This window comes from Argentina silus (genome assembly GCF_951799395.1).
Source record: "Argentina silus genome assembly, chromosome: 7".
In the NCBI taxonomy this organism is placed as follows: domain Eukaryota; kingdom Metazoa; phylum Chordata; class Actinopteri; order Argentiniformes; family Argentinidae; genus Argentina; species Argentina silus.
In genome coordinates, this window is record NC_139661.1 from 3,475,581 (window position 1) to 3,497,775 (window position 22,195).

A 22,195-nucleotide genomic window follows, 5' to 3' on the forward strand; every position below is an offset into this window, starting at 1 on the left:
TCTCTCTCTCTCTCTCTCTCTTCTTTTGTGTTTGTGTACTCCTCCGACTCTGTTTACTGAAATCCGCAGAAGTGATTTATCCGGTGTTTTGACTGAGCCCTCTGCTGCATTCCTCGCCGACAGTTCCACACTACGTACACACTCAGAAAAGATTCCGTGCCATAAAGTTTGAGGAATGCTTTCGAGAGTGTGACTGTGGGTGTGTGTGTGGGTGTGTGTGTGTGCGTGTGGGTGTGTGTGTGTGTAATGGGTGCCATATGTGCGAAATTACCCCATGGTTTTTCAAAACATCTCCCAGCAGCCAATGAATCCGAATATTAGGGTCATATAGAATAGTTGGTTTGGGTTCAGTTTGGTTTTACATTAGGAGTTTCAGGGGGATGGGGTGAAGGGGGGGGGGGGGGGGGTGATGACTGTGATGTGCTGTTGTTATGCTGTCAAAATGCAATTTGCGCTCCAGGTTTTTAGACTCTTGAAGGAGTTGATGGATTCACGAAATGTGAAGGTGGCCTCTGTGTCTAGCTGATCCAGCCTGTCGGTCCAGTCAACCAAGTTTTATCCAGACTCCAGACTTGAGCACAAAAGAACAAAAGGGGTGGTTGGGTGGTGGGAGGGGGGGGGGGGGGGGTCTTGGGGTTAGGAGTGACGCAAATCTCTGAAACGAGGAGTCCATGCGTGAAGGAGATGAGAGAAGGGAGAGCTCAGATTTGGCTCAGGATCACTCGCCCGGTGGAGGGGAGATTTAAGTCCCATCATGCCTGGCTGCGTCGTCAAGGCTTTGGCCCTCTCTCTCCCCCGTAGGGATTGGAGTGTGTGTGATGTGGGGTGTGTGTGTGTTTGTGTGTGTGTGTGTGTGTGTGTGTGTGTGTGTGTGTGTGTGTGTAACCTCTTCCCCACTTCCCAGTCGCTCCGCTGGTCCGAGTGTATCTAGGCTCCGGCTTAGCCACCAGTCGTCCACCAGTGGGACGTCCCTTCGTCCATGTCCGGCACACACACACACACACACACACACACACACACAGATCAGCTGTCGCCTTTCGCTTTCACACTTCCTATCATTCCAGTCAATTAGGACCCAACCGGCCTGCCCCTGCCCCAGTCTGTAACTGAGCCGGGTCTGGCGGGGGCGGCTTGGCTCCGGAGCCCCCGCTGTGGGGGCCACGGCTGCTCCCCCAGCCCAGGAAGAGTGTGCTCTGTTGGGCCGCTGCCACACATTGTCAGCCCCTCCGGTTTCCTTTCCTCCAGTGCGGGCCATCCCCCAAAAACCAGCCTCTTGTTTTTGGCTGGAGTATTCTATTATACTACTCTGGGTTGTTGTTGTTGTTGTTTTTTGAAAGGGCAGAGTAGCGTAATGCATTCTCACATGCTCTCTCTCTCTCTCTCTCTCTAAAAAAAAAAAACCCATCATGTGAATCTGGTGGGATGGGAGGGATACCGAGGGGGAGGGGGAGGGGGGGGGGGGGGGTGGGGGCAAGCCGGTAGAACAGAATGGTTGATGGGAAGGAATTGGACGACCCAAGGTTACCCAACCGGTCTTAGCTGGGGGATTAATTGTGTAAGAGGCATGTAATGATTGCTGGCGCGTATCCTGAGTGAAATCCTGTTACCCTCACTGCACACAGGGCCTGAGAGAGAGAGAAAGAGAGAGAGAGAGAGAGAGAGAGAGAGTGAGAGAGAGAGAGAGAGAGAGAAGGTGAGACCGCCAGGAATCAAACGAGGTTTGCGTTTCTAAGAGGTAACTATTCAAACATAAAAAAAAACAAAAAAACGAACGACGAGGCCACTCATATTCCATCAGAGACTCAATCGTGTGATTACTGCATATTGTGCCAAGCAATTACTGTGGCTGTATTGGAGAAAGATTGGGGGGATCCATCTTCATCTTCCGCCGGCGGATATTTGGAATGAGGGGGGGGGGAAACCGTGGGGGTGCTGTCCAAAGGAAGAAACACTCGAGTCATTTTTCTTGCAGTGATGGTTTTTCATTCACTGGGTCTCACAGTCCTGTGGCTATAGCAGTATAGCGGGATATTGGTCTTGTCCCAACAGTTGGCTTAATGCATTATTCACGAGTGAGGATCGACACTTAACTCGCGACTTCTAGCCTAGCCTCTCTGTACAGATGTATTATGATTCTTTTTTTTTTTTTCCCCCCAGCTTTAGTTTCAGAACATGAAGCGTTTCCTCGGAATGAAAAAGCAGCAGCTTCTGTTCTTCCTTCCCTTCCTTCCCCCTCCCTCTGCCCCCCCCACCCCCCCCCCCACCCCCCCACCCCCCCACCGCCTCTACTATCTCATTGCTGGGACAGGACTGATAGCCTATTGAGCACAGTGATGGATGACTCATGGATTGATGGAGATAGGAGACGGTAGCCGTTAATTGACACTCTCCTATCTCTCAACATCTCCCTTCTTTTGTCCTCCCTCACCTCCCTCTCTTCCCTCCTCTCCTCTCCCATCCATAACAACCCAACAATCCATAACAGTCGCTTCTTCAGAGGTACTGAAATAGCGACGCGCCTTATTTGATCTATTGTAAAAAATAATATATATATTTTTCTATATATATACTGTATATATACAGTACCTGTCAAAAGTTTGAACACACCTTGCCAAGAGTGTGCGAAGCTGTCATCAAAGCAAAAGGTGGCTACTTTGAAGAATCTAAAATATAAACCATATTCTGGTTTGTTTAACACTTTTTTGTTTACTACATAATTCCATATGTGTTCCTTCATAGTTTTCATGTCTTCAATATTAATCTACAATGTAGAAAATAATAAAAATAAAGAAAAACCATTGAATTAGAAGGTGTGTTCAAACTTCTGACTGGTACTGTATATATATATATATAGCATCTATGTACATGTATATCAGATTCCATAGGCTCACAATGATGTCGCCAGCAACTTGAAGCGAATTGACGGGGTCAAATGACTTTTGTGTTCCATTTGTGTTTTCGTTTAAACACAAGGAAATCGTTTCGCTGAACTATCTTGCGCTAAACCCAGTATCGTATACAGTATGCTGTAATGTTCTACGATTCTTCCCTCCTTCTCTCCCTCTTTCTCTCCCTCCTTCTCTCCCTCCTCCTCTCCCTCCTCCTCTCCCTCCTGTAGACATACATGTGTTATAATGAACTGGTGTGTCATTCCCTGTGATGCGGGGGGAACTCCCTGGTTGGTGTGTGCTAGTGACGCAGACCTGCCACTTTTCACAGCCACGTAGGACTGGAGCAATTGGGCTGTTTGCTAAGAGGCTGTGAAGTCTTTAACCCAGCCTCCGGGCCTAGATTAACACACACACACACACCCACACACACACACACTGAAGGGGAAAGGTGTTAGAAAGGCAGAACAGGCTACCCAGAGAGGAATGCAGAAAAGGCACTGACTAACCTTCTCATTTCCTGTACCTGGAACCCCACTAAAGCCTCACTGAGGAGTGATGGAGACACACACACACACACACACACACACACACACACACACACACACACACACAAACGTACATGCGGATGCATGCACTCCCAGATGCACGCACACACACACAAACACGCACGCGCACATAAACACACACACACACACACACACACACACACACACACATACACACACACACATGCATGTATGCACAAACGTATGCACACACGCAGACACGCACGCACGCACGCACGCACGCACGCACGCACGCACCACACACACATCCACACAGTGGTCCGTAGTGGTTCAGGGTTTTACCCATATAACGCTCTTCTCTTGCTCCAGACGTGTCAGAAAGGTAAGCAGGTCTATCAGCAGAGCCAGCCCCCCTCGCCCCCCACCACAGGGGTGAATAAAGTCTAGGTTTAACAAATCCTCCCAACTTCCTTCCTCCCTCCCAGGCCCAAATCTCTGTGTCTGACACTTCAATCTCCCGCTCGCTCCAAAGAAGTGGTTAAATAGCCTCCCAAAGCTTTTTTTTAATTTTATTTTATTTTTTAAGTTTTAGCTCTATTCGTAAAGAAAATGTGAAAAGAAGGAGAATCTGTGCCTCCGTTTTTGTATTGTGTGGGCATCTTCTGGCCCTAACAGCTGGAATTGGGGGAATTCGAGGTCAGCACAAAACAATTTCACATTGTCTCGTGTTTTTTTTTCCGTCTGGGGTCCTAGAGTCAAGGCCTGGTATTTCTCTTCAGGTAAACAAGACCCCGTGAAAGATATGTAGGTTTTATGGTTGCTTCTATTTATAGTGAGACTTTTGTGCTCCTGTTCCCTTTACGAGACCCAATGGGACAATATTATATACCCCGTTTGCTATTCATTGCCATCATTCAGGTCCACATCTTTACAAAGTGTGTGTGTGTGTGCGTGCGTGCTCGCGTGCATGCACCCCAACGATTTACTACCTTGGCTCTTAAAGGTCACCTTCAGATGAGAATCTCCCTCCGGCGCCCCCCCCCCCCCTGACAAGACCACGTGTTTCCCCCTCTGTCCTCACCCCTGTCTCCCCCACTCACATCACCCTGCCTCCCAGGGCCTCCAGACTGCCACGCCAGACCATCCAGACAGCTTTTAATCATTTATTTAAGGCTTGCGCTCGTCCAATTCACCTCCACTTTTATTTAGTGAGAGTGGACACCAGAGAGAGTGAGAGAGACTCGGGCGGTGGCTGACACGGCGTTCTGCTGGGATCAAGAAGCCGGTTTGTCAGTTCTGTCTCGGAGGAGCGGCCCTACGACCGGACGCTCAGCAGTCTGTCTTTAAAGGAGCGGCGGCCAGGGCTAGTTTTATTACATATTCCTGTTTTGATGGCCTTTTTCTGAGAGTTCACGGAAGCGCAGCCCAGGAGCGCAGACCAGCCACAAATTCTGACACACACACACACACACACACTCTCTCTCTCTCTCACACACACAGACGGACGGACGGACACACACACACCCACTCTCTCTCTCTCACACACACACACAGATGGACGGACAGACACACACACACACACACACACACACGCACGCACGCACGCACGCATGGTGGTGTTGAATTGAGAAGTAGCTCAGTTAAAGGAAATGGCTTGTTAAACATGTGGTATGTGTCCACATGAATTTTGAGCTGGTATTCCAGAGAGATTCTCAAAGGGAATGTTTGTTGATGTTTTCTTCTCTCTGAGATGAGTCGTGAACTTTCGGCCTCTCTCTCTCAGATAAACGATAAGAGGCGAATAAACAGGCGTCTGTTCTTGAGGATCGTTGTCAAGAGCTTCCCACAGAGCTTTGGTGATTAACTAAAGGTCAATTGCTGTGAAAAATGTCTTTTTTTTTTCCTTTTTTTTTTCTCCCTCATGTCCGACAATCGTCGAGCGTGAGAGCCCGTCTCTCTACCTCAGGTATCCTTCCCAGTCATTAGTCCCAATAATGGGAAGCTGACACGCTCCTCGGCGGTAAAAACGACTTAACACATCCAATTAAAAAGCCGTAATGGAGTCCGTCGAGCGACGCGGTTTTAGAGGGAAGAGAGAAACTTTCTTTTTGACTTTGTCCCGGGGAGAAGAAAAAAAAGAAAGGGTGTCCAGGACGCTCGGATGGGCCCGGCAGGCCTCCGAACACCCCAACCGGCCCGCCGGCCACAGAGGATTGTGGGATTACTTAAAAGATCCACAACATGAAAGCGGAGGCTTCTGACTGATCAGCAGGACGGGCAGTAGATCAATCAGGGCCCAGGCAGACTTCAGACTTTGAAGCCGTGGCGCTGGCTAATCAATGAAGAACTGCCCGCTTGTTAGCGCCTTCAAAGACCAATAGAAAACAAACAGTCCCCCTGGCCTCCTTCCTCCCTGTGTAAGGCCAACCAGGCCACACCACACCACAGCACAGCACACCTCTTTCTCTCTCTGTCTGTCTGTCTGTCTGTCTGTCTGTCTCTCTGTCTGTCTCTCTGTGTCTGTCTGTTTGACTCTCTCTCTCTCTGTCTGTCTGTCTCTCTCTCTGTGTCTGTCTGTTTGACTCTCTCTCTTTCTCTGTCTGTCTGTCTGTCTGTCTGTCTGTCTGTCTCTCTGTGTCTGTCTGTTTGACTCTCTCTCTCTCTCTCTCAGTGGCACTGCTCAGTACTGTTGGGTATCTCTCCTACCCTTTTCTTTGCGTTGTTTTGGTTATGGATGATTGCCCCGAACGCCTTCCTTCCTTCTCTCCATTACGAGGATATAGTTGGCGTTGCTTTTCCCGTAGGCTCGTGGCGAAGGGCGTCGCTACTCAACTGGGTGACCTCATAGCGCTTCCCACTAGCAGGAGTTTTGAATTTCTCTCACGCACACACCCAGGGTCAGGTGGAGCGGCGAGAGGACTCCGAGTCCCAGCATGCACTTTCATCTTCAACCCACGGGCGCGTTAAATCATGAATCATAAATCGATGACCGCATGAATTATGAATGAAGGCTTTGAAATCCTTGAGAAAGACACTGTGACTCAATTGAATCTCCTCCTGCCTCGACTGTCAATCATGTATGAAAAAAAAGGTTTAGGACACTGCTTCTCCTTTCGGAGCTGTGTCCTCCTAACTTGGCTGGTTCTGCGGCGTGTGTGTGTGTGTGTGTGTGTGTGTGTGTGTCCGTCCACTCCTCATGTCCTCTCTCCAAGCCCTTAACCTGAGCCGGGACAGCACAGTGGGAAACAAGCATTTGGGCTTTGTGTAATTTTTTTGTCAAATAAAATCAATCCATCAACCTCTCTCTCTCTCTCTCCCCCTCTCTTCCAGGAGCAGAGCCCCAGTAACCAGACGTCTCTGGGCATGATGCAGGAGCCCCAGGAGGTGGTGGAGGAGACGGTCACCATCGAGGAAGACCCCGGCACGCCCACCTCCCACGTGTCCGTGGTCACCTCCGACGATGGCACCACGCGCCGCACGGAAACCAAGGTAAACCATCCGCCAAGATCAGCTGACGTTCAGGGACACGGGAGGGTTAGGGTTAGGGTTAGGGTTAGGGTTGGGGGGGACACTCAAGGGGGGGTCAGTTGTCGCCGCAGTCGCTCGTAAGACATTTTACAGTAGTGTACTGTGGTATGTTGTTTTTTTACGGCGGCCGTTAGGAGTTAAGACGTCGTACAGGGCCGTGACCCGTTTTCCAGATGTGTTGTCTATCCCTCTGTCCTCGTGGCTTTAAAACCACAGATTTTTTTGTTTTTTTCCCCCCGATACGGTCCTGTGTTACGATCCATGTGTTCCTGTTTTGTGTTTTTCGGGGTGGGGGGGCAGGGCGGGCGGGGGGGGGGGGGGGGGGCGGGTTTAAAGAGAACCCTTTTTCTTGATTGCACCTCTACTTGTGTTTTGTTGTTTCTTTGAAATAAGGATATGTCGACTAACGTGAAGGTGAGTGGAAAAATATTTCCCCCTATCACCTTTTTTTTTTTTTTACTCAACTCACGCCACCATCGTGTGAGTGTGTGTGTGAGTGCGTGCGTGCGTGCGTGCGTGTGTGTGTGTGTGTGTGACCATACTCAGCGTGTGCACCACCCAGCCTCACAGTCTGTCTTTTCTACAGCATCACCAGCCAAACCGAACGCTACAGTGCTGTGGTGGTACTACGACCTCCGTGGAGGCTGGTGGAGGCTGGTGGAGGCAGACCTCGGAGGACGGGCTCACTGTAATGCATGGAATGGAATGGAATGAGGAGTGCTACGTTTGACACCGGTCCGCGTTCCATTCCATGCGTTGCGATCGGCCCGTCCTCCGATGTCTACCTCCACCAGCCTCCCGTGCTGTATGTACCACCCTGACCTCACTGCTTCCACCCACCCTCTCAGTCGGCCTCTCCTCTCCTCTCACACCCTTCTATCTTCCCCAGCATCTCAATGCTGCTGCTTGTTGGACTCGGAACTGAGCAGAGAATCCACAGGTATCAGACAGGCTAGTCCCCCCCCCCCCCCCCTCCCCTCCCCCCCCCCGCAGAGCTGGCACCACTGGAGTCTCTGGGACTGTAATTAAAAGAGCCTTAGTTAATCCCTCTGTTTGAATGTGTGCTGCTCACCGGGGAGGAAGGGCCACTGCGCCCTCCAGCCTGTTTACTGCGGGGGGATTGGACACACACAGAAACAATAACACACTAATCAAAGCCTCTGTCGGAGGTGTGGGGGAGGGGGGGGGGGGGGGGGCATTGGGCACTCAGTTCTGCTGGGAGGAGAGACGGGATGCTTTTTGGAAGTCATTTTGAGGGGAAAAGCATATTAATCTGGGTCTAAGCTTCAGTCATGATTGGTGGTAAGTTGATCAGACCGCTCGTGATTGACACACATGATGTTTTCATCCTCTGCTCTCTCTCTCTCACACACACACACACACACACACACACACACACACACTCTTCCCTTAAGAGAGCATTCTGTATCTGTTGAATGTATGTTTGCGTCTTTGAACAGAAGGCGCTCCTTACTGGGTTATGCATTTCCTTTTAATATATGCAGAGTGTCCCCTCCAACCACTGAGAGATGAAACACAAGAGGTTTTTTACATCTCCCTGCTTTCGGAAAAACATGTTTTTTAATGCTAAACACATTTCAAGCAGCAGCCGCAGCTGCGGGAGTATCAGTAGCCACCACACTGGAACAAACAAAAAAGGGGCCTGTGAATTAATGTGGAGTGGCGGCCATTTAAGAGCTATCTAACGGCTCCAGCTCTGAATGAGTGACTCACTGAGCTGGTGTGTGTGTGTGCGCGTGCATGTGTGTGTGTGTGTATGTGCGTGTACGTGCGTTGGTTTTTGTGTGTGCGTGTGTGTTGGTTTTTGTGTGCGTGCGTGTGTGTGTTGTTTTGTGTGTGTGTGTGTGCGTGCCTGTTGGTTTTTGTGTCTGGTTGTGTGTGTGAGTGTGCGTGTGTGTGTGCGGAGTGTTGGTTTTTGTGTGTGTGTGTGTGTGTTGTTTTTTTAGTGTGTGTGTGCCTGTGTTGGTTTTTTTGTGCGTCTGTGTGTGTGTGTGTGTTTGTGTGTGTGTGTGCTTGCGTGCGTGCGTGCGTGCATTACCAACACGCGGTACTTTTCTTTGGACATTTTCCAGCTCCCCTCTGGCAGAATGTTCTGAGAAGCGTGCTTCTTTGAAGGAGTCAAATTGAAACAGTATAAAAAAAAAACAGCCTTCCTCCACTGTCCTCTGGATGGGAGTTAACGAAGGGTTAAGGCAGACCGTATAAACAGATAAAACAGGCTCTAATACACAGCACGCGTCAGGGAGAACAGCTCGCATGGAAAGATGCGGTCTACTCCCATGCAGCGTGCTAAACAGCAGCTTTTAGAACAATGTTTATCTCGGATTGGGTTTGACTGTAAATGAATCGTTCCTCTCTCTCTCTGTGAAGATACAGACTGTCCCCCCCCCCCTCCACCCCACCCCCCCCCCCCCCCCCCCCGCCCCTAGTCCATCCAGCATCTCTGACCACTGCCCTCTCTAATCAACCCTGTCCTCTAGGTGACCAAGGTGGTCAAAACCATCACCCGTCGTACCTACCACCCGGTGCTGGTGACCGAGATGCTGTTGGAGTCCGTACCGAGCGCCCCCCGGACCCTGACCCCCACCCCGTCAGAGACCGACCCAGTAAACAACCTCGAAAGACCTCTGTTTTTTTTTTGGCTTGAACTGCCCCCCCCCCCCACCCCTCACCCCCCCGACCCCCCGACCCCTTCCCACGCCTCACCTCCCTAACCGTTCTCACTAACTCCCAGCTGGCGTGTGAGCTTTAAACTCTCTATAAAAGTGAATGCCGCAGAGATCATGAAACCTCTTACAAGCGCTGTAAAGTCTGAGCGTGACGCCTGCCGCCCCCCCGCCCCCCGACCCCCCCCTTTGACAGTCTAACGGTTTGGTAAACAGAGGCCTGTGTTTGGGGCATATGTCTGCTTCCTTGTTACAGATGCCTGTAATTACTGCAGAAAGCTGCTGCTGCTGTCGCCACATGGACCCGGCGCACCCTCACACACCCTCACACACCCTCACACACACACACATACCCTGCCCGCACGCACACACACACACACACAACCTATGCATACAAACACACACGCACACACACGCACACACACACACACACACACACACACACACACACACACACACACACACACACCCTGCCCATATGCACACACAACACACACCCCACGCACACACACACACACACACACACACACACACACACACAGCGTTGATTTGTTTACACTGCTCCAGTCGGGCCGTTTTAGAACCGTTTTAGAACCGGAGGCCCTCTGTGAAGCACCCGTCCCCCAGCCCCCATCGCGCCTGTTTAGCACTTTGTGATCTTCCCCCCCGCCGATCAAAGCGTGTTTGAAACCTATCCGCTGGTTTCTCCCAGGCAGCGCCAAGCACGGCTTTTCAGAAGCCATGTTAGTGTAAACAAGCACACGCTGTACGTCAAGGCTGGAGGAGGCTGCGGTTACAGACGGGGTTCGTCCGCCGAGTTCACCTCTCCCTGGCCGCGTTGACGGCTACAGAAGCCCATGGTGATGCAGACAGATGTTGTGCCATTGCAAATGTTCAAGTTCTCCAGAAGCAGTGTGGGAGGTATATTGTAGTCCCTGTAGTTGTGGTGTGAAGCAGGACAAACCCAAGTCTGTGTTCCATTACCACCTCCATGAATGGCAATAAAACAGGCCCCTTATTAAGCAGCCTATAGTGTTATTCCACGGTCAGTTGTGACTGAAGCTCACACTGTTTCATTAAGTTAAGATTCAGACAAAAGGCTTTTATTTTTAACATGAAAGGAATAATTACGAAATGAATGATAATAGGGAGCCTATTTGCGAGTGTAGTGTGAGAGTGGTTGTAGTGAAGGGTGCTGTTTAGGCGTTGCAAATGCATCGTGATTATTCACAAAGAGGAAAATAAACCTTGGCGGTCTCAAAATAGCTTGTTTGAAATACCTCACAAGCCAGGGAAGGGACATGGTGTGAACAAACTCGAGGGCTTTGTGAAAATGTTGATCAAGATATCTCCCTACTTTTCTCGCATTTAATGAGGTGCGTGTTTAACACCACACCATGTAACATTCACATTCTGGTTTTTCCCCTACGCCTTCTTTTTGTTCGGGATGATTAACGACTCATTGTGATTTTCTTCAAGATGATTTCATGCCTTTTGCGTATTCCTGATTAAAATCTGAATTATTATTGCGTCGATGGGGGGGACAGAACGAAAGCATGTTACAATTAAAAATTCGGTGAACATTAGATTTGTAAATGAAAGGAAATAGGATCTGCAGCGAGCGAGAGTGTTTTTTGTTGTTGTTTTTTTCCCCCTGTGTTCATCTAAAGACCCTCTCAGAAAAGTGGTTCGCCCGTCAAGTGGGAATAACCCATCGCGCACCTTCGTGTCGACCGCAACACGATTCGCGTCAGACCTCGGCCCCACTCCGACGACGATTCATTTTCATCAACCTCATTAATTCCGAAGATGAATTTATTGCAGCGGACAAAATAGCCAATTATCGCCACTGCAGAATTCACTGGGCAGCAAATTGGTTTCTGTATCGGTTCCTGAACCTCTCTGATGGCCAGGTAGCTTCAGCAGTCTGAGACAGTTAGGGCTCTGATTAAACAAACCAAAACTAACCTTGTTTTATTTGCCAATCAAGTCGTCAATCAATCAATGTTTGCAATGTGGTAGAGACAACACACCTGCACCCCACACCCCCCCCCACCCCCCCCCACCCCCCTCCATGGTAGGTAGGTAGGAACAGTACACTTTGAGGGAAAAAAAGGCTTCCAAAACAGTTCTTCGGCTGTTCCTGTGGTAGAAACCCCTTGAAGAAACCTTTTTGGGTTCCTTGTAAAACCCTTCTGTGGAAATGGTTCGACAGTACATGGAACCCGAAATGGGTTCTCCCACAGCGACAGCCGAAGAACACTTTTATGGTTCTAGGTGCAGCACCTCATTTCTAAGGGTCTATTAGTGCATTTAGATAGTCATGGGCACTGGTTATGGCTCCTTCTCATTAGACTTTCTTACAGTTCTGCTGCACTGGGAGTAGGAGTGAAGATCCACAACACTGCTTCCTAGAGAATGGCAGTGTTGACATGATAAACTCCACCAACACCTCACCAACAGTTGCTCTAATTGGCTGTTGGTACAGTACGCAACCTTGAGCAATGAGCACAACCCCTTGAAAATGCATTTGTTTCAGATGAGCAGTTCCCCATTCCCTGAGTGAGAAATGAACGTGTCTGTGAAGAAGCCCTGCGTTAGCTCTACACAGATAAAACTGCATTATTCTTCTGTTAAACACCACGGTTTATCCAGATAACTCAAAACTTACCTCAAACATAACACAGCCACCAGTTTTGCGAGCAGGAGAGTAGAGTCTTTCTCCTCAACGGGTTTCCCAATGCATGATTTGTTCACAGTGCCTGGCCGTTTTGAATGACTCCAGAGTGAACAGGCTACACTTTAAAGGAACAATGTCCTCCCCATTTTCCATTTTTGTGTCGGCCTCTCCTCCACCGTGTGGCATCCCACTGCCCTGTCTAATCCAGATGGCTGCATGGGGTGTGTGCTCTGTCTCAGCTGTAACCCACCTACTGTATCACTGGGGCTGGCTTCACTGTGGGGTGGCCATGGTCTGTCTGGTCTTGGGGAGGGAGGGGACGACGACGACGACACCTGAACATGCTACCATGTCAGGGTGCTCAGTCTAAACATGGATGGCTTTCACATTGTCCTCATCAGCTGTCTGTCATGGTTGCCCCCCCCCCCCCTCCACCACTCACCACCCCAGAGACCCCCCCATGTCTGACTGTTGATTATTGCCCCCACCCCCACCCACCCACCCCTTTGTAGGTGACTAAGATGGTGAAGACGGTGACCACGAGGACGGTGCGCCAGGTGCCCCTGGGACCCGACGGCCTGCCCTTGCCCGAGGGCTCCTCCCCGCTGGGCAGCTACACGGACTCCATCGACCGGCGCTACATGAAGAACGGCGACCGCTACATCACTCCGCAGGCCACCTCCACCCTCACGCGCTCCTACAACAGCAACTACAACGACTCGTACGGCGAGACGCCCGACGGCAGCCAGTACGGGCGCCACTACGGCCTCCACGACGGCTACGGCAACGACGCCACGGAGAACTACGGCAGCCTGTCGCGCGGCGTCAACTTCCGGCCGCCCCGCTACCCGTACATGCCCGCCGGCGGCAACAGCTACCGGCCGGAGAACAGCTACACGCTGCCCATCCGGAAGGACGACTACGGCCACGTGGCGCAGCCCCAGGTGCCCATGGGCACCAGCAGCGTGGACCTGATCCGCTCGCAGCCCGAGCGCTTCCAGGCGGAGCCGTACGGCCTGGAGGACGACCGCCGCAGCCTGGGGCCCGAGGAGGAGGAGGCGTACGACCTGGAGCCCGACTACTCCACGGCCAACCGCCGCACGCTGGGGGCGGGCAACCGTGGACGCACCATGAGAGAGCCCCTCCGCAACGGGCCCAGAGTCAGGTGAGAGCAGCGTGGATGTGTACAGCCAAACGCCAAGTGGTTTTAGTCGCTTAAATACTGTGTGTGTGTGTGTGTGTGTGTGTGTGTGTTTATCAGTTGTCCACTTGACCAGGTCTCCCTCAGAAAAGACATCCTTGACCTCAACGGTATTGTCTACATAAAGGTTGAGTCAGAAACGATGTCTTCATAGTCAAGATTGACGTTTTGAGTCCACGGGTCGATAGGTGGTTTGGCAGTGTTGTTGTTTAGTGGCATCTGGTCATGTCATGGATGTCGTTTCAACGGAAGACACAGGTTCTTTCCTCCGCGGCCTCGGCCAGTGAGGGCTTGTTTCCACACTTGGCTCCAGGCTTTTGTCTGAGATGTGAGGAGAATGGCCTGGTTCAGATGAAGAGAATTAAGAATACACGTGTTGTTCTAGCACGGGTGGAAACACAGCGGTCTGTGTACACGCGTAAACAGATGTCTCTTCTCCTTGAGCAGTTTATAAAAAACAGAGGGAGACGCTGAAGAGAAGCGAGGCTTTGAATTCCATTTTTATGCAAATGGAGGGTGAACACGTGTTTATGTCAGAGACAGAGACAGAGACAGAGAGAGAGAGAGCATTAGACGGCGAAATTGGGAGGGGGGGGAGAGAGTGAGGGAAGGAGAGGGAAGGAGAGAGAGAGAGAGAGAGAGAAGGAGAGAGAGAGAGAGGGAAGGAGAGAGTGAGAGAGAGAGAGAGTGTGAGTGTTAGAGACAGGCTCCTCTATTGTCACGCTATTGTCTGTAAGCTCTGTCACTCTCTATGCCCTTCATTAAGGGGACTGTAACCTCTGACTCCGTCTCTCATGGAACAACCAATTGACATACCACAAAGACCCCAAAATGGACTCTCGCCCCCGTAATAGCACCAAATAATCTCTCATCCCACAGTGGCCTAGTTGTGCGCTTTTCCCCATGCACAGCACACTTCAGAAGAAAGAAAGACTCAAACAGATTGAAGCAGACGTTTGACGTAGGAGTGCTGTGTGTTTTTAAAGAGCCTTTTCTTTTTGAGCAGTGATCTGTGGCGGGTGGATGGATTTATTAAACTTCTCTGCACTTTTTTTCATGCCGTGGGGAGGTGTGGGCTTTGAGCCAGATGTAGGAGGGAGTGATCTGAGGAGATTGTGAGGAGAAGACAGGGATTTGGGAAAGGGCGTGTGTGTGTGTGTGTGTGTGTGTGTGTGTGTGTGTGTGTGTGCGTGTGTGCGTGTGTGCGTGTGTGTGCGTTCGTTCGTTCATGTTTCTGTCATGTAGGTGTTCAAAGGCGACGCTGAGTCGCAGACAGTGTGTCAGCTTCTTGACAGTGCAGGGCTCCATTTCAGGGATCTTCTGTAATCAAGCATGTACACACACACACACAAACACACACACACACACACTCCCCCTGGATTCAAAGGCGGCTCAGTTGATTTGTTGTATTTATGGCGCAGGCCCGAAATATTGCAGATTGATGGTGGTTCCCTTTAATCAGTGTCCCTGTCTACACGGAAACACAGTCATCTCGTAATCACACAAACACACAGACCATGCCAGAAAATGACTCACTCCTGTATCAAGCTCAGAGAGAGGCAGTTACTATGACATGTAATTTGTACTGTATATAACACATGTCAGAACTTATAAGGCACACACACACACACACACACACACACACACACACACACACACACCACCACCACCACCACCAGTACCTGACTCGGTACAGTATTTGACAAATAGCTAGGTGACTAATTCATTTTCATGATTCCCACTCATTTTTTTCGGAAACAAATCTCACGTATTATCTCACGTACCCCCCCCCCCACACACACACACACACACACACACCTCCCTTCTGTCTTTCCACAGAACACCTTATCATGCTCTCCCTCTCCACATATCAAACACTAAAAAAACCAACCTCTTACCAGACCTGTATTTATGCTGGAGACTAGTCTGTCTGTCCTACTACTTAAAATGGCGGGGAGCACGCACCTCCCAAAGCTCCCCAGCTCCCCACACACTCAAACACACACACACACACACACACACTCTCTCTCACACACACTCACACACCCTCATTAGCATTCTTCCTAGAACGGAACGTAGACTCCAAATTTGCTGTAATGAATGTGAGAATTAAAGCAGTTTAATTACAGCTTATCGTCTGGTCGCTTTGGAAACCGTCAATTAAAATTAAGATGTTTAGCGCAAAATGGCTTCTCGGCGCCGCCTGCCAGGCATACATTAGGTCACCGTAGGGCAGTTGACGGAGGGTATTACAGGGACGATGACAGCTCTGTGTGGAAGTTGTTTGTGTGGCCCACTCAGTCACTCACTTGCGTTAAGTACTGTAGTGTGTGTGTGTGTGTGTGTGTGTGTGTGTGTGTGTGTGTGTGTGTGTGTGTGCGCGTCTGCGTGAGTGTTGCTCACTCTCTCTCTTTCTCTTCTTCTCTCTTTCTCTGTGTATTTATGTGTGTGGATGCATCAATCAATCAACCAAGCTTTATTTATATAGCGCCTTTCATACAAAATTGTGCTTAACAGGTGATTAACAGTCAAATTGAAAATACATAAGGTGTGTGTGTGTGTGTGTGTGTGGGCGTACAGTATACGTGTGTGGGTGTGCGCTTGCGTGGGTATGTGCGCGTGTGCGTATGCGGTTGTCAGCGTGATTAATAGCTGCTTTGGAACTCTGCCAGACAATGGGGGATCCGTCCTTGAGTGACCCCTGCCGCCACACCTGCCCACTCGCCACTCTCCGTGGCACCGGGGGCACCGGGGGTCACCAGCCACCCACCCCCCCCCGACCCCAGGGACCACAGACCCCCCCCCCCCCACCACCACCACCACCGAGGGTCACCAGCCACAGCCCCCCCAACCCCCGCCTCCCCCTTACCCTCATCCCTTAATGGAGAGGGGACATGTCACATTATAATCCAGACTGCTCCTTGGGGGACAGAGAAGGAAATGGATGCGACATTAACCACCCTTCTGCCGCTCAGAGCGTCCCTGCCAAGACCATGAGCTCTTAGCCGGAACCAGACATGTCTTTGTGTTGCTGTCGTCTGTGAGCAGTTCAACTAGAGACGCGGGTCGGGAGGGGGGGGGGGGGGAGACTTCTGAACACTATCATTGTTCCCCCAGACTTAATTAAAAAAAAAAAAAAAAAAAAAAAACTTGAGTTGTAAAAAAAACAGATAATGATATCAAAACAGCCAAAGCAATTGCAGTACAAGTTCGAAAGAATAAAAAAAATAGATCAAAAAAATGAGAGAATACGTTATGCCTCGCTTTGATTGTTTCCCAGCCATTGCCTCTGAAGAATCATAAAGCAGTTATTGTTCATAATTCAAAACGAGCAGTCGGCTTTTGTGGACAAGCTTTTGAAACCTCATAAGCATGTGGAAACGTTCCTCAAATGAGAGATGGAAACGCTGCTCAAAGCTCCTAATCCTTTTAGGCGCTCTCCTTCTCAGGGATTGCTGTGGGGTTGGGGGGGTGGGTGGGGTGGGGGGGGGGGTTGGATGGAAATGTCATCTATATAATTGACGGGAGATGACAGGGATATAAAAATATGGATGTCACTGAAGCCATTAATATGTGGTGTCACTCTCTCTCACACACACAAACACAGAGGGACACACACACACACACGCACACACAAACACAGAGGGACACACACACATATACACAAACACAGAGGGACACACACACACACACACACACAGAAGGACAGGCAGCAGGACATTTAGCAGCTTCATTAGCATGGGGAGTGTGAGCCGCTGTAATCATCCTCATACCATCATGTTTGGGCGGTGGGGCGGCCGCGGCCTTTCACATCCTGTGAATAAACCTCCCGTGCACACAATGGCACCAATTTAAATGCAAATCCTGACATTCCCATCACTCAGCCCCGAGCAGGTTTACCAAGCCTCTTTCGCATCAGTCGTATCTAAATGAGTTCTATTTCCTCGACTGTACACTTGCGTCAAATGCGTGTCTCTGTGAGAGAGAGGTGATGCATGCCCCATGTATCTGATCGGGATGAAGACATCATTCTGTAATGCCCTCTCTCTCTCTCTCCCTCTCTTCTTTCGAGGGGTTATTGCTGTCCTGATTTTCTTGTCATCTCCAATTTCCGTTTTGTTATCCCGAAAGCTATCGCTAACGTGATTCTGAGTGTGTGCGCGCGCGTGTGTGTATATGTGTGTGTGTGCGTGTGTGTATATGTGTGTGTGTGTGTGTGTGTGTGTTTCTGTGTGTGTGTGTATATACAGTACATGTATGTGTGCGTGTGTGTGTGTGTGCGTGTGTGTGTGTTTTAGGGCGAGGGTGTGTTCACAATTAGGAAGTGCTTGGGTACATGAACCACCACTCCACTCACTACTACTTTTTCCATACCATCTTCTCTCATGCAACCTCCAGAACCTCAGGGCTGCAGTCCAGGTCTTAATGATGGGGCCTCATCAGCGGCCAAGCTCTGGGCCCTCCCTCATTATTATTGGTTAAAGGCTGAGCCTGGGGTTTTGTGGTGTTCTACTAAGTTCTATAGACTGGAAGGAACCACTCCAACAGAGGGTCGGTGGGGGAGAGGGGAGGGGGGGGGACTGTATCGGACCATACCACTCTGTGATGTACTGTACCGTCATAAGCCGGCGCCGTATACTGTACAGTCCAGCGTGCGGGGGCCGTCAAATGCAAGCCCCTTAAGGCGTCCAATCAGGTGTCCAATGGCAAGGTCTTTTATAAGATTGAAAGCACCTCCTCGGCCCTCGAAAAGCGCTCTATACTGTCCATTCGATGTATTATTCTGAGGAGAGACACCTGTTTGAAAAGACCTTAAATCAAGGCTACGTCTCGCCATGACAGTTGATGACCATGATACCAAACGTATCGTACCACCAGGCCAAAGCCATGAAGGAAATCCCTAGAAACTCTTGGTTGGTTTCACCTTTCAATGCAGCTACTTATGATTGCCCTTCGCTTTGCTGTGTGCTGCGGTTTGCTCTATCTTTATTAATAATACCCTGTCCCGCTGAATAGGGATTTAGTGTTGTGTTACATCGCTTGGGTAAGAGCTTTTTTCCCCCCCTCCCGGTTCATCATGTATTGATTTCACTGGCAGTAAAATTTTAGAAAGTAATGCCATAAAAGCAGATATGTAACTGCAGGCTCGTTTAAACCCACAGGGTAATTTTCCCCGAGGCAAGCAAGAGAAGATAGCATGCCGGAATTCTCCACTCCCCTTCAACGTCGCAGGGAGAAAGTTAAAGCACATAATTAACATAAAACTCATTAAAATTAAAGCGCATAGCTAGCTCCTAACCGCTAGCACTCACAGTGAGGCTTTCGCCCATTTTGTTTGCGCCATACAGTGCATCAAAGATGCTCAGAACCAGACTGGTCTGGCTTATGTAACTAACACAAAGCCTCTCGGTGGAAGGAGGGGAGGCTACAGGCTGGGTATTGTGTGACTTTAATTAGGTTCCCTCTCCCACTTCCTGTCTCAGTCACCCCTAATTCCCCCCCCCCCCCCTGAAAAAACATTGGAGTGGAAAAGGAGGAACTTTGAATTACAAATAGTAATAGAGGCGTTCTCTCTGGTTTTTTCTCGCCCAAGTAAAACGACTGTGGGGTATTCGTCATAGTAATGAATATCCCTTTTCTTCATAAACAGAAGATAGTTATCTTCCACTTCTATCAGTCATACTGACTAAGTTGGGTGGAAAATGAAGAGTTCCACTTTTCACCCCTGTGCTGCTTTGGAATTGATGAGGCTGCCAGCTGAGCACAGAGCCTTGTGTAGATCACAGGCTTGAGGCGGGTCGGCGGGTGGGGGGGGGGGGGGCGATGGTAGGGAAGGCTCCTCAGCTGGGGAGCATTGGGCCCTGCCTCTGGGACCCTCCACTACCCAGGAGAACGCTACGCTAACCTCGGTCGTACTATAGAATCTAACTCGTATTCTTTATATAGCTGTGGCGCTAACCAGGCTCATCCTAACAGCCCAGTCCCAGGAAAGCAGGGGGCAGCATTAGCATGGGCTGGGGTCAGAACCCTCCCTGTGGGTAAAGGACTGGAGCTGTCTCCCTCGTCTGTTCTGGTTCTCCTGGGGGGCCACACCAAGCCCTCTGTGGCTGACAAAAAAGTTCTGAAGGGTACCCCTCAACCCCCCCCACCCCACGTCCCCCCGTCTGGGCTTTGTAGTGAGTCCCTGTTGCTCTTGGCACAGCAGGCTTACTCTCTCTCTCTCTCTCTCTCTCCTTCTCTCTCTCTTCTTTTCTTCCCTTCTCCTCCTCTGCTGTATAACCCCCAACTGGCCCATCATTAATAACAGAGAAAGGCAAAAAAAAAAGAGAACATCGCTCTGAGCTGACAGAGGCGATTAATAAGGATGTGGCGCCTGTTTCTCTTATCGACGGGAGCTGTTTTATCCGGGCGGCCCCACTGACAGAGCTGTTAATAACAGAACAGCCTTGTTTCTCTCCGTCCTTTTCCTCTCTCTCTCTCTCCCTCCCTCGCCTCAGTCTCTTCACCTCTCCTTCACCTCTTCCTCCGTCTCCCTCTCTTTCCCTCCATTGCTCACCCTCTCTCACCTGACTTGGCCTCCTCTGAACTATTCCCTCTCTCGCCGTAATCCCTCCCAAAAAAAACGGAATCCTTTTGAACTCCCCCTCATTTCTCTCACCACCTCCCCAACAATCTCACTCACACACACTCCTTCTCTCTCTCTCTCTCTCTCTTTATCTCCGTTACAGAGGGTACGAGGACCCCATCGAGGCGGAGCTGATCGACGAGCGACACCCGTACATCCACGGCATGTTCCCCGCCCCGCTGGCGCAGCCCGAACGGGGCAGCATGGCCAGCCTGGACCGCCTGGAACGCATGGGCGGCGGTCGCCGCTCGCCCTCCATCGACAGCATCCGCAAGGACCCGCGCTGGCGCGACCCGGACCTGCCCGAGGTGATCGCCATGCTGGGCCACCCCATCGACCCAGTCAAGGCCAATGCCGCCGCCTACCTGCAGCACCTGTGCTACGAGAACGACAAGATCAAGAAGGACGTCCGTCACCTGAAGGGGATCCCCGTCCTGGCGAGCCTCCTGGACCACCCCAAGGCGGAGGTGCACCGCAAGGCGTGCGGCGCCCTGCGTAACATCTCCTACGGCAAGGACCACGACAACAAGGTGGCCATCAAGAACTGTGACGGCATCCCGGCCCTGGTCCGCCTGCTCAGGAAGACCAACGACATGGAGGTCCGCGAGCTTATCACAGGTGAGGAAGACCCCCCCACGGTAGCCTAACCCTAACCCCAAAAAAGTATTTCTTCATTTGTCCTTGAAGGGGAACCCTTTTCGGTGCCGTGTAGAACCCTTTTTCCACAGAGGGGTTCTAAACGGAACTCAAAGCGTTCGACATGGAACCCAAAAGGGTTCCCCTACAGGGACAAATGAAAAGGGAATGGCTGCCATTTTGCCGTCTCTATGCAAATCTAAATCATTGGTCGGTAACAACCATCATTAGCCTTATACCCTAGCCACCATGTCTTTGATATCGCTTTCAGCTGTCAATACTAAATGCTTGGCATCTGCCTTTCTTCTTTTAATATGTACGAATGCTAATTATCTTCAACTTCTTCTGCACAAAATAATTTCCCTGCGGGGGGCCAGAATATGCCACTGTCTGTATTCATGTAATCTCGCTATTTCATGTATCTTCTATAAAGGCATTCTTCGTAAGCGTTAATCCGTGCTCTCGCCATGGTACTCTCTCAGAGACTAGATCTGCACTAAACCAGGCCAGTGTAATAATACATGCTGTTAAACCTTCGCCACAACCTTTTAAATGTCTCTAAGCGAATACAATGGTGTGTGTGTCTCTCTTCGGCCGCGTCACTAATCCCTACACGATTGCTTTGACCTGACACACATTCGGCGGAATGCAGGGAATCTGAGTGGGGCTTTGTTTTGTTTTGCTTTGCTTTGAACATGCCAAACTCTGGGGCCAAAGAGCGGCTTCACCACATAGCGGCTTGAAGACGAGACCCATTCTGACACACGTATCTTTCCCTTGCCCTTTAGTGGCAACCTCTGTTTGAAAAGGGATAGTACAGCATTTTCAGTACTGGGACGGTTCTCCTGTTGAATATACAGTAGAGGAGGTCTGTGCTGTATGTGGTGTGTATAGTAGCAGGGGAGGCTGGTGGGGGTAGAAATCAGAGGACGGGCTCATTGTATTGCATGGGAATGGAACGGTGTGAATCACAAGTGAAGCCCGTCCTCCGATTCCTACCTCCCCCATCCTCCCCTGGCATGTAGAGAGAGCATCAGTGTGTATGGCCGCTCACTCTGCCAGAGGTGTCTCGTGTGAAGGATGACTGTGCCATGGCATAAATGATTGCCTTTACAGCACAATGTCGCTTTCAATCGCAGCTAAAAATAACCTCCCATCCCAAGACAGGCTCTCCCCCCCCCCCCCCCCCCCGTCTTCCCCCCCCCCCCTCTCTCTCTCCCCTCCCCACCTCTCTCAACCAGGCCCAGACCGGCCATATGGTTTAGCTGCTAGCACGAGGCCCCTATGAAAACAGGCCCGTCACAACACACCGCTCGGCTTACAGCGCAGCAGCCCACACTGGGCATGTTTTTCTACAATTAAATATAATTGAGGGTCTTTAAAAATAGACCGTTTTTTAGTCATCCGCATGAGTTTGAAGCAGTTGCGCTGTCCCTGAAAA

General features: G+C 50.5%; 1 protein-coding gene across 4 annotated transcripts in view; it reads left to right on the forward strand.

Moving 5' to 3' along the window:
* Positions 1–22,195, forward strand: part of arvcfb (ARVCF delta catenin family member b) — a 150,602-nt gene that overhangs the window by 83,882 nt on the left and 44,525 nt on the right. For 3 of the 4 annotated variants that reach the window (XM_083673668.1, XM_083673666.1, XM_083673669.1), the window contains 4 exons: positions 6,728–6,886; positions 7,319–7,339; positions 12,805–13,457; positions 20,222–20,736. In XM_083673668.1, coding sequence (XP_083529794.1) covers positions 6,761–6,886; positions 7,319–7,339; positions 12,805–13,457; positions 20,222–20,736 — 1,315 coding nt within the window. In that variant the 5' untranslated portion in view covers positions 6,728–6,760. The remainder of the gene's footprint in view (positions 1–6,727; positions 6,887–7,318; positions 7,340–12,804; positions 13,458–20,221; positions 20,737–22,195) is intronic. The other variant, XM_083673667.1, reaches the window with a different exon arrangement.